Source organism: Octodon degus, unplaced genomic scaffold (assembly GCF_000260255.1).
Source record: "Octodon degus isolate 3935 unplaced genomic scaffold, OctDeg1.0 scaffold00203, whole genome shotgun sequence".
Classification (NCBI taxonomy): Eukaryota; Metazoa; Chordata; class Mammalia; order Rodentia; family Octodontidae; genus Octodon; species Octodon degus.
In genome coordinates this window covers 638,834-651,051 of record NW_004524779.1, presented here as the reverse complement: position 1 = coordinate 651,051, position 12,218 = coordinate 638,834, and the positions used below count along the sequence as shown (strand labels likewise).

The following is a 12,218-nucleotide window of genomic DNA, read 5'->3' as shown; positions in this document are numbered from 1 at the left end:
ACCAGAGAAATTATTTTCTGAACTCATTTCTACCTTTTACTAAAATTTCTTAAAATTGCTCACCATGAAGATCTGTGCAAGCCTAGTGCAGAGCAGCTACACAACATGAGGGCAGCTGAGGGGAAAACTTGCACAGAAAAGGGGGCTTTCGCCCAACTTCTCTTAATGAAAGGAGAAGTAGGAGGAAAGACAGAGGACCAAAATCAAACCCAAGGACAAGAACAATAATGACAAAAAAGTCAAGAACCTCGTGAGAAATTCTATTGAAAAGAGGAGAACATGCTCATTCTTCTACTTGCAATCTAATGATCCGAGAGGTTTCTCCTCACAACCACCATACCCCCTGCCCTGTGTTCAGTTCACAGATTAAAGACGATCTCATCAATTAATATTTAATTTAAAAACTAAACAAAAATGAGTAGGTGACAAAAGAAAAAATATATATTTTAAATATATATGTTTGTGTGTATGCAACTATGTAAAGAAAATAATTCCATAGTTACAGAGTTTAAAGAAAGTTATATATATATATTTATATATATATTTTATTATAACAAAATAGGCAGTTATTGTGGGTAAAATATTCATTAAAATCTGACCCCTAAGAATACATTTAAAATTTTAGGCTATGAATTGGACTCCTTTTCCACTGGCATGATGATTTCTACATCTCCACTGCCATGTCTCTTCGGTTTGCATTTATGCGTATAAAAATGTTCTCAACCCTCAGTGTAAAAGGTGAGCTCCTACCACGTCAACATGATCTTAGTTCAGGAAATGAGATGATCAGTATGTATGAACAACTTCTGTGAGACACTATAAACAGTGTTGCACAAATAGATTAAAAACATCTGAACACTGCTGTTTCTAACTAATGTATGGGAGTGGAAAATCTCAAACAATGAAAGACTTAAAACCTATGAAAAATGAATATCCTTGTGAAATTATGAAAGAACAGACATTAATTTTGAAATAGAAGAAAATTTTCTTACTTTTGTCTATAATGAAGTAATTCCTTTGATACAGAAGTCAATTGGGAAAAGGACTTGAGAGCTAACACACTGGCCAAACCATGCTATTAAAGTTAAGCGTGCATAATTGCTCAAAGTCTACTAAATCACTGGTTAAAACCACTTTTCTTTCATTTGTACTAAAATTTCAAAAGGATGTATATAAAGCTATTCTGAAAATCTCTTAAAAGTTACTTTCCCTTAAACATTAAGGAATTTTACCACAATTTCTGCATCTCCCCAGACCCTTAACAGCTGGTCAGGCCATCTATCTTCAGTTCAGGAAAATGGCCACAAACTATAGTGATGTGGAATAATACAGATGATATACTGTGAAGGAGACAGTAATGTCAAAAATAAGCACAAGTGCAGACCATGATGTGTGAGAGATGATTCAATGTGAAAGGAGTACTGAAAACAGACTCTAAAAGGAAAGAGTCAAGAAGTATCAAAGAAAACAAGACTGTGGAAAAGAGAAATAGAGAAACACAAGTCCTCATAACTTTTCTTTTGCTGGAACCCAGATGTAAGGACCAGACTGCTCTTCTATGATTTGCTTCACTTGGTTGTAAATGTCTTCCAGCGTATCGCCCTGGACAATAGCTGTAAGAGAAAGAAAACCAGAAACCTCTATTAATCGTCTATCACTGCAAGCAATTATTAGTGAAGTAGCAGATGCTGAAACAACAGAGTTACTCATCTTGGAAGAGTTACCATTTATCCATGGTTTGCTTAGTAACATTAATTTTACTATTTGGGTAATGAATAAAATTTTATTTTAAAAATATAAAAATGAGGGGCTGGGGAGATGGCTCAGTGGAATAAGAGCTTCCCTGGCAAGTGCAAGGGCCTGAGTTCAATCCCTGGTTCCACCAAAAATAAATAAATAAATAAAAATATAAAAATGAGACTTAGTTATGCTCTTTCGTTTACTCTTTGTTTTGTTTATCATAGGAGTGAGCAATAGATTCATTCACCCATTCATTTTGAAGTGCTAGGGACTGAATGTAGGGTCTTGAACATGCTTTATACACTGCCACTGAGGCCACTCTCAGCTCTTGGCTTTATTATTTTATTTTTATTTGTTTCTGGCTTTTTGAGACAAAGTCTCACTATATAGCCCAGACTACTTCATGGTGATTCTCCTGCCTCAGCTCCAAATGCTGGGATTATAGGCGTGTTCCACCATGCTGGCTTTATACTTTTAAAACAAATTATGCTATTTCCTTAACTTTCCTGATTTCTCTATAGTGTACAGAGAAAAAGGAGAGTGGGTCCAGAGCTGGAGAGGGCAAGCATGGTTACTTTTCTGTTTTATTTTTGATGGTTTGATCTTAGGGGGAAAGAGCTGGGTATAGACTGGTACTTTCCCCAGCATGCTACTGTGTCCAGGTAGAGGGAAACTGAGATACAAAAATCTAGCCTGTGAGTGGCTAGGAGCTAGTAAAATAAATGTTACATAGTTTATCTGCAATCTAAAATAATGTAGAAATAAAAAATGCTAACAATCACCAAGAACTAATTCTCTGGGAATACTTGGGAATCCCTCAGGACAGAGAGGAGTGGGGGGGGGTAAGTTAATAAAACACAATAACGAAAAACAAGTCTTACTAGAAAGCACTAAGCATTAGCGACTTAGAAAAAAGAGAACATGAATACCTCAAAGAGAGAATTCAAAATTATGTCATAAATAATCAAAACACCAAATGATGCTCCATGATTTTGGAAGAGCATCATAGACACAGATTTTCATGATTTCAAAAACCTAGACTGAAACTCCAAGTGGAGATATTAAGTAAAATTATTTGTTTGGTGACTGAGATTATGCACAGTACGGGGCTAGAGGAATAGTTCAATATAGAGTGCCTGCCTATCAATGTGCAAGGCTTTGGGCTTAATTTTCCCTTCAGGATTGAAGGGGAAAAAAACAAAACTAAATGGATGTGCCATGGATAGGGAGGGCTTATAACATATGTAGTAAGAATGCTTGACTAATTGAAAAATTAAATAATATTAACTGAATCATGAGCATTGACATTTAGAGCTAAGTACAGACATGCCTGAATCAGAGTAGAATGGGTAAGGGATTTAGGAGATGTTATTCAAAAGGTACAAACTTCTAGTTCTAAGAAAAGTTCTGGGGGGCCTGGGGAGACAGCTTGGCGGTCTAAGCTCCTGCCTGGCAAGAGCAAGAACCTGGCTTGATCCCCAGTACTGCATGCCGTGCTGACCCCAGAAATGGTTCTGGGTGTGCCGTGCTGGCCCCTGAAATGAGGCAGAGTGGCACACACCTGTAATCCCAGTGCTGGGGAAGCTGAGACTGGAGGATCACTATGGGTTTAAGCTGCGTAGTGAGACCCTGTACCAAATAAATAAATAAATGATTAAAAAAAGTTCTGGGGAACTAACGGTAATCTGCAACGGTAACTTTGTGGTGACAAATGTGTTATATGACTGTGGACATCATTATGCTATGTATGTATCAACTCATACTGTATACTCCGAATATAAAAAATCGTTAATTATATCTCAATATAGCTGCAAAGAAATGAATCAAAACTTGTAATAGTCAGAGTTTCATACAAGAAATCAAATCTACTTTGACCATTATTTTCCCTCTGGCCAAATATGAATTCCCTTCTATGCATGTATACTGTCTTAATCAACAACCTAAGAAACACTGAATTTCAAGATTCCCCACTTATCACTGCCTAGTGTGATGATTTTCCCACAAAACAAAATCACTAAACTTAAGTTTATTCTGAAAATGATAACACCAGTTGCTACCAGAGAGGTGGACACAGTTCAAAAAAAAAAAAATTTTTTTTTTTCTTTTTTTGCGGTACTGGGGATTGAACTCAGGACACTGCGCTTCCCAGGCAAGTGTTTATTCTACTGAGCTATCTCCCCAGCCCATAGTTCAAAATATTTGAATGGATAGGTTCAAGTGGCTTCAAAGCCATGTTCTATTATAAAAGACACTGTCACACATGGTACCAACCTGTGAAATGTTCAGTAAATTCCTGTTCCAGTTTCATGGCTCTCTCAAATGTTTTCCTAGCTTGTTCTTCTGTTAGCCGCTTATTCATTTCCCTATGCAAATAAATTCAGAAACTGATATTAACCAATTATAATATCTATTTATTTGTACTTTAGGGAAGGGTCTACAGGGTGTTCAGGGTCTTGCTACTAGATCAGACTTGGAATGATCCACCTGTTTATAGCCTCCCAAGAGCTGGCATTACAGGCTTGCACCATCACGCCCAGTCTCAACTGCCTTCTCAGTGCGCCTAGGGGGCGGGGCTGGCATGGCAGGCCTGGGGATCAAATCCCTGGCCCTTGTGCCTGCTTGCAGGTGCTTTAATCCACTGAGCTTGGCTGGCCCTCTATAATATTTTTTTAAAAAATGGAAGACATAAAATGTAAAATCATAAAGAATTGAACTCTGGAGAACATGAATGTCATTATGAACAGATTTAGCCACTCAGTATGTGCCTTATATCTGAAACAACAACAACAAAAAGTTCTCTCAAATGGAGCAAAGTAGACCCCAAATCCCCTAAGGATTAATTTATAAGTCTTGACTAATGAAAACCTCTTGAGATTTACCTACTAATTTAGAGAAAAGGGCATATGTGAGTGCTGTTAACACTATGAAAAGATTATTAGAAAATACAGACAGAGGAAAATGCTACAAAAGAAATGACCTGGTTTCTTCACAAAGTAATCATGAAAACAAAAACAAAAGCAAACAAAAAAAGCTCCAAAGTAATTGTGGTGAAGGGTAGGGAGAATGAAGATGGAAAATCCGTAGATTAAAAAACTTAATGAACCGTCATGAACAAACCTTATCTGGACTTTGTGAAATGAATACATTAAAAAACCAAAACCCAGTTGGGTGTGGTGGTGGTGCATGCTCAGAATCCCAGGGCTCAGGAGGCTGAGGCAGATGATACAGAGTTCAGGCAGCCTGGGCTACAAAGTGAGTTCAGGGTCAGCCAGAACTGTCTCGTGAAATCTTGTCTCAAAACCACAAACTTATGAAATAAGCAGAAAACCTTGATTACTTGATGGTATCAAATCATTTCATGTAGGGGAATGACAGCAGTGGTATTTTAAAATAAATACCACTCAAATATGCTTTAAATATATGGATGAAATGGTATGTTCAGATTGGTTTCAAAATAATCTGGAGTGGTGGAATAAGGACATGGAAAATAGATTAAACAAGAATATAAATTGGTAAAGTTTGTAGCTGGTAAGGGGTACATAAAGGTTCGTTCCTAATCAGTGAGGGAAAACTTTCCATATCTCATCAAGTATGATGTTTTCTTTTGTATAGTTACTATCTAACGTTCTATCATCCTGCAGCATTCCCTTGAGCATTTCTTGTAGGGTGGGTCTAGTGCCAATGAATTTCTTCAGTTTTTTCTGTGATTAAGATCAACTTGATTTCTCCCTCATTTCTGAAGAATAGTTTCACCAGTTTTTCTTTAGTGTTTTTAACATACTAACCAACTGCCTTCTAATTTCCAGTTTCTGATGACAATTCTTCTGATAACTTTATCAGGAAAATCTTGTATATATGAACCACTGATTGCTGCTTTCAAGAGTCTTTGTTTTCCAACTGTTTCCTTATAATACGCCATAGGGAGGATCTTTGAGTTTATTATGCTTAAAAGTTTATCATTAACTTTTTGGATGTTTGCATTTATACCTAACAAAATCGGGAGAATTTGACCATTTTTGAGATTAATTTTTCAAATAATCTCTGTCTCTTCTTGTTCACTACTAGGATCCCACAAAGCATATGTTAGTCTAGTTAGTGGAGTTTCACAGTTCGCTTAAGTTCTGTTCACTTTTCTTCAATGTTTGTTTCCTTTTATTCCTGATACTTGGTAATTTTTATTGGGCTTTTTTTTTTGAGACACTGTCTTGCTGTCTAGAGCATGCTGTACTGAACTCATGGCTATCCTGCCTCAGCTTCACGAGGGCTACAGGCATGAACTGCCACACCCAACTCCACTGTCCCATCTTTATTTTTTAAAATTATTTTCTTAATCTTTTATTTATTTATTTGGTACAGCATCTCACTACCCAGTTTATTTTATTTTTTTTAAATTTTATTTGTGTGCGTGTGTGTGTGTGGCCAGCTCAGCCCACCAGGGGGCGGGGCTGGCTGGCATATGGTGCTGGGGGATTGAACCGCGGTCCCTGTGCTTTGCTGAGCTTGTTCTAAGTAGGTGCTTTAGATCACTGAGCCATCTCACCAGCCCTCACTACCCAGTTTACACTCGGAGTGATCCTCCTGTGTTAGCCTCCCCAAAGCTGGGATTACAGGTGTACAATACTATGCCTGGTATTGGTGGCCGGCGCGGCAGCATGGCATGCAGTATTGGGGACCAAACTTGGGTCCTTGTTCTTGCTAGGCAGACCACTGAGCTATCTCCATGGCCCCATCTGGTTTTTCTTAGAAAAAAAAAAAAAGCACAGTATTTCTGTGTTGAGGATTGGCCTGAGGTGTAAACTTATGGTTTTCTCAGGCATTTTCTGTGACTGTCTTTCCTTAATAACATATAATGACTCTATAGCTCTGCCCTGTATAAGTGGTTACTTCTGAATGTCCTGGACTGGCCATCAAAAGGAAGAAAAGATGCTGATCCTTTAAATCCTTGGAAGTTCCTTCATCCTTAGGGCAGGAACGGGCAGTGATAGCTCACTGCCTGGGTCTGTGTACCTCCATGATCAGAAGCTGCAATCTACTTTCACACCACAGATCCCTGGCCTTTAGAGACCAGGATTCTGCTGCCTATTCTAGGTCACACAGGCTGTATGTGAGGCGCAAGGAATATAGGTATGGCTGCCGGCTACAGGGATGAGGAGCTGCTACTCCACTAGGAACTGAAGGGAAGCTGCAAGCTTTCAGAAGACCTCAGAGTTTCAAAACAATTATCAGACATATGCTGCCATACGATCTGTAGAGATGGATATCTGGTGCTATTCTCTGGAGATCCTCTCTTGTGATGCATACAATCTCTTTTATTATTTTCTCTTTAGCCCCACCACTTCTTTACTTTGTGGTGTAAGGGACTGAACCCAGGGGCCTTGGTACATGCTAAACTGCTCTTCCATAAACTTAAAGCCTTGGCTCTGTAAGAAAGCTTTAAATTTGTATAGCTCCGTATCTTTTATTTCTTAATGTGATTATTTTCTGACAGGTGTGTTAGATTTCCCCAGTGACTTTGGAATTATCTTTGTTCCCCTAAATAGTTGTCAATTTGTGCTTTACTATTTTGAGACTGCGCTATCCAGTACAGATGGCTTATTCTACTGAGCCATCACCCCCACCCCGCTATGCAGTACAAAGAATTGCATATATGTATTTTCTTGATAGAGTATATCCTTCATTTTTAATCTCTGGCTCCCCCCCCCCCCGGGTTCTTTTTTCTGTGCTGGGGCTCAAATTTGAGTGCAAGAGGCAAGTGTATGGGCTGGTAAGACAGCTTAGCTGTCTAAAGCGCCTCCTTAAGCAAGCTTAGGCAAAGCGCAGGGACTGAGGTTCCATCCTCGGCACCATATGCCATGCCAGCCCCACAAAATAAAGCCGGCCACAAGAGAGAGAGAGAGAGAGAGAGAGAGAGAGAGAGAGAGAGAGAGAGAGAGAGAGAGAGAGAGAGCGAGCGAGCGCTGGCGGGATGGCTCAGTGGTCTGGAGCGCCTACTTGGAACAAGCTTGGCGAAGCACAGGGACCGCGGTTCAATCCCCCAGCACCACATGCCAGCCAGCCCCACCCCCTGGTGAGCTGAGCTGGCCACACACACACACACACACACACACACACACACAAATAAAATGTTTAAAAAAAAAAAAAAAAAGAGAAAGAGAGAAAGCAAGAGCAAGAGCAAGAGCGACTGACAGACAGAGATCGAGACCAAGACAGAGACAGGACAGACGGAGGGAGGGAGGGAGGAGCACGCAAGTGCCTTACCATCAAGCTAGAGTCTAGCTCTATATCCTTCTTTATTTTTATTAAATATACTGTACCTCTTTAGTATTACTTTTCATTTTAATGTATACTTTGACAGTAATGAAAAACTAGTCTACTTTTGTTTAATGTTTGTGTGGTATATCTTTAGGTATTCTTTTTTTTTTTTTTTTTGGAACCAGGGATTGAACTCAGGCCCTTACTGAGCCATCTCCCCGGCCCCTTTAGGTATTCTTTTATTTTCAACTGTTCCATAGCCTAAAATTAAAAAAGTACCTCAAGAACACAACATAATTGTGTTTTTACTTTATCTTCTCTGACAAATTTTGCTTTTTAATTAGAACATTTAATCTAGCATTTACACTGTCAATAAACAGAAAACAGTTTACTTACTGAAATATTTGGGTTCACTTATACCCTCCCTCTTGTCTATACTGTTTGGAACCTATCTGATTTTTTCATATTTTATTTTTTTTTTTGCGGAACCAGGGAGTGAACTCAAGCCCTTGCAATTGCCAGGAAAGCGCTTATTCTACTGAGCTGTCTCCCCGGCCCTTTTAATTTTTGTTTAAATTTTATTTTTGCCCTCTATTATGCACCAGTACATTTTTTATTCTTTTAATGGTTCTAAAAGCTTCACTACCCAAATTCAGTGGTCACTTAGCTACAGGTGGCTACTTAAAATTCTAATAAATGTACCTTATATTTTAGCAATATCAATGCTAATAGTCACAATTATGGTTAACATCATAGGGTGTGTACTTAATCCTCACCCACTGGTACGTATACCCTATAAGGTAAATGTACATACTACTCTTCTCTCCATTTTATAGCTAAGATGTAAATAAATTTTTCAATGCATACAGTAACTACTAAATAACTATAATTATTCAAATTATACAGTAACTAGATTTGTGCTTAGAGATTACATATTAGGCATTTATACTTACATGATATTTTCCATGGATTTGGGCTTGATAAAAATTGATATTGGATACAGTTGTGCAATTTGTAATCTCTTTATGGCATTTCCGGACACATCAAGGATACAGTGTTTACCCTAAAATAGAAAAACAAGTGAATCAAGTCTTTTCATCTATATCAAAGGCACATTTCCTATAGGTACAAGATCTAGATTAAGATATATTTGGATCCTTTTCACTTTAGACAAATTATTTCTACTGGCAAACTACAGAGGGAAAAATCAAATAAAACTATGATAATGACTATGAATAATCAATCTGTGATTCTCAAATAATTATTACATTTAAAAAATGAACAAAAATACAGTATAAGACTTCTGGTAGTTATAGACTAGTAATTTCTCAAAATGGTGACCAATATAGGGTTCCTTCCTTTAATTTTGTTGGAAGAGGGCATTAGTAGAAAGATTCCAAATTATCATCTTCCCATAACCATAATTGCATAAAAGAATATATGATCAATAGAGGACAAAGAATCCTAGAATAATGATAAAGATAAATTGAGGAAATAAGGGCCAGCAAGATGGCTCAGCAGACTACATGCCTGTTTAGGCAAGTACAGGGACCAAGGTTGCGATCACAGGTACCACATACAATGCGGGTCCCACTCTGGGGTGACCTGAGCAGGCAACTGAGACCAGCGTGGTGGCACATGCCTAAAATCCCAGCACTGGGGAGGATGAAAACAGTAGCATCACTACAAGTCCAAGCTGTGTAGTGAGACCCTGTATCAAATACATGAAAAAAAGGAGCAAAATCTCACTACTATTCTGTCATTTTTCATTTTATGGGAATTGCCTGAACTCCGATTTTATTTTTAATGCATTTAGTATAGGGTCTCCAGGGTCTCACTACACAGATCTAACTCTTTTCAGCCTCCCAAGGGCTGGGATTACAGGCATGCGCCACCACACCCAGTCTCAGTTGTTGTCTCAGCGTGCCCCGGGGGCAGGGCTGGCATAGCATACTGGGGATCGAACCCTGATCCTTTTGTCTGCCTAAGCAGGCGCTTTAATCCACTGAGCTATCTGGCCAGCCCCTGAACCCTAATTTTTAAATGACAACTTTTCTGACATGTTTATTTTTTTTTTTTAAAGTTTTATTTATTTATTTGTGTGTATGTGTGTGTGTGTGGCCAGCCCAGCCCACCAGGGGACGGGGCTAGCTGGCATGTGGTGCTGGGGGATTGAACCGTGGTCCCTGTGCTTTGCTAAGCTTGTTCTAAGTAGGTGCTTTAGACCACTGAGCCATCTCACCAGCCCCATCTGACATGTTTAAATTCACTGGCAAAGATCATTTTGCATTTTTAAAATGAACATTCTCATGTTAAACAGGGTGGTAGTAAGTCCTTGACTTCTGAACACTTGAGATGCAGCTGTAAATTTTCACAAGTACACTGTGTCAGACTCACAGGCTTTGTTAGATATGAACAAATCCAACTTACCAGTGTTCTAGCATGGGACTTGTTCATAATTTAGGGACTGTGTATTTTATTTCTTTTTTTGACAGTCTATGTACCCCAGGCTGGCAGTGGAACTCATAGTCCTGACCCTGCCTCCCACTTGCTGGGATGTGAGGTGTGTATCATCATGCTTAACTGATTTATCAGACTTTATTATAACATTTTAAACAAGGTCCTCCCTCATAAAGCATATTCTAAGTAAAAGGTTTGGGTGGTCATTTCAACTTAGCAGGTACACTGAAAATAAAAAAATTAACTTAAGCACTGTAAACATAGAAAAGTAAAAAACAAATTTTATCTATCACTTATTTTAATTACTGCTTACAAATAAAAACTACAATATTAAGATTCTATCACATTTGCTGTTTTCTCAACATATGCACATAATAGTTAGAAAGTAAACTGCAGATAATGTTCTTTTAATCCATGCTTCCTTTGCTTTTTAAAAAGATAATAAATAGGGGCTGGGGAGATAGCTCAGTGGAATAAGCGCTTGCCTGGCAAGTGCAAGGGCCTGAGTTCAATCCCCGGTTCCACAAATAAAAAAAAAAAGAAATTAAAAAAAAAAAGAAAAAGAAAAAAAATTTCCATTAGAAATGATACAGAATTTCACTAAATAGGAATTCAACAATAGTTGTTACATTGCATAATGTTATCTTCAAATCAGTTGTTTAGATTACCAGATATAAGCATACAAAACTGGCCAAAAAAAAAGTAAGGATTTAAAAAGGAGAAGAAAAAAATTAAGCATTACCCAGTATTTCTGACAACAGTGGCAGTTCACATTTAATCACAATATAACTCTAAATGTCATCTAATAATGTCCTTTACTGTAAGAAGATAAAACTTCTGTGGTCTCGGATGCAGTTCAGGATCACCCACTACACTCAGGTATAGTATCCCTTTACTCTTGATCAAGCTGGCACCATTGCTCAGTCATTGCCCTTTTCTGACCGCTACATTTTTGTAGAGAACATTTATGCGACAGTAGGCCGCAGCGGGTCAGCCTGCTCTCCACCAGCAGCTGTGTGCTGCAGCTCTTGTCAGAGGCTCTCAGAAATGATGCTGTGTCCTCAGTCCACTTGATCAGGGAGACACATGGTACCTGTTTGCTCTGTTTCTGTGGTGTTCACTTGTTTAAGGTTCTGTCTGTCTTTCCACTGTAAGTGAAATTCTATTTTTGTCTCTGAATGGGTGCATACTTTGGGGGAAGATATTTTGAGAGTATGTAAAACTCTTATCAAAATTTAACTCAGTATTAGCATGGCTAATGATTCTTCTTGGAAACAATTACTATGGTTTTTAAAGAGAGATTTCCTATTTTCATCATTTCTTTTGATTTTTGATTAGTATATATTCTAATGGAAAGTAAAGCTTCCCATTCTGCCCGTGTATTCATGTATTTGCTTATGTAATTATAGACTGCTAGATTCTTATTTTATTGTGTCAGAATTGGTTATTAATATGATTTTGATATTCAAGTATTAACAGTTTTTTTTCAAACATGTATTTAGGACAGGGTCTATAGGGTTTGCAGGATCTCACTATGTAGATCAGACTTGGAGAAATTGTTTTCAGCCTCCCATGCGCTGGGATTACAGGCACATTCCACCAAACCCAGTGTCAATCACCCAGTCTCAATCACTGTCTCAGTGTGCCCGGGGGGCGAGGCCAGCACGGCATGCAGGGGACTGCACCCTGGCTGCCGTGTCTGCCTAAGCAGGCACTTTAATCTGCTGAGTTATCTGGCCAGCCCATGCCTTTTCTTTTTTTTTTTT

At 38.5% G+C, this 12,218-nt stretch overlaps 1 protein-coding gene across 1 annotated transcript in view; it reads right to left on the bottom strand.

Moving 5' to 3' along the window:
* Positions 1-549: 549 nt before the first annotated feature.
* Dlg1 (discs large MAGUK scaffold protein 1) overlaps positions 550-12,218 on the bottom strand; it is a 234,933-nt gene continuing 223,264 nt past the window's right edge. The window contains exons 23-25 of the mRNA XM_004644568.2: positions 8,946-9,055; positions 4,012-4,103; positions 550-1,613 (exon numbers count right to left, since the gene is read on the bottom strand). Of these exons, the coding sequence (XP_004644625.1) occupies positions 1,507-1,613; positions 4,012-4,103; positions 8,946-9,055 (309 nt within the window). The 3' untranslated portion in view covers positions 550-1,506. The remainder of the gene's footprint in view (positions 1,614-4,011; positions 4,104-8,945; positions 9,056-12,218) is intronic.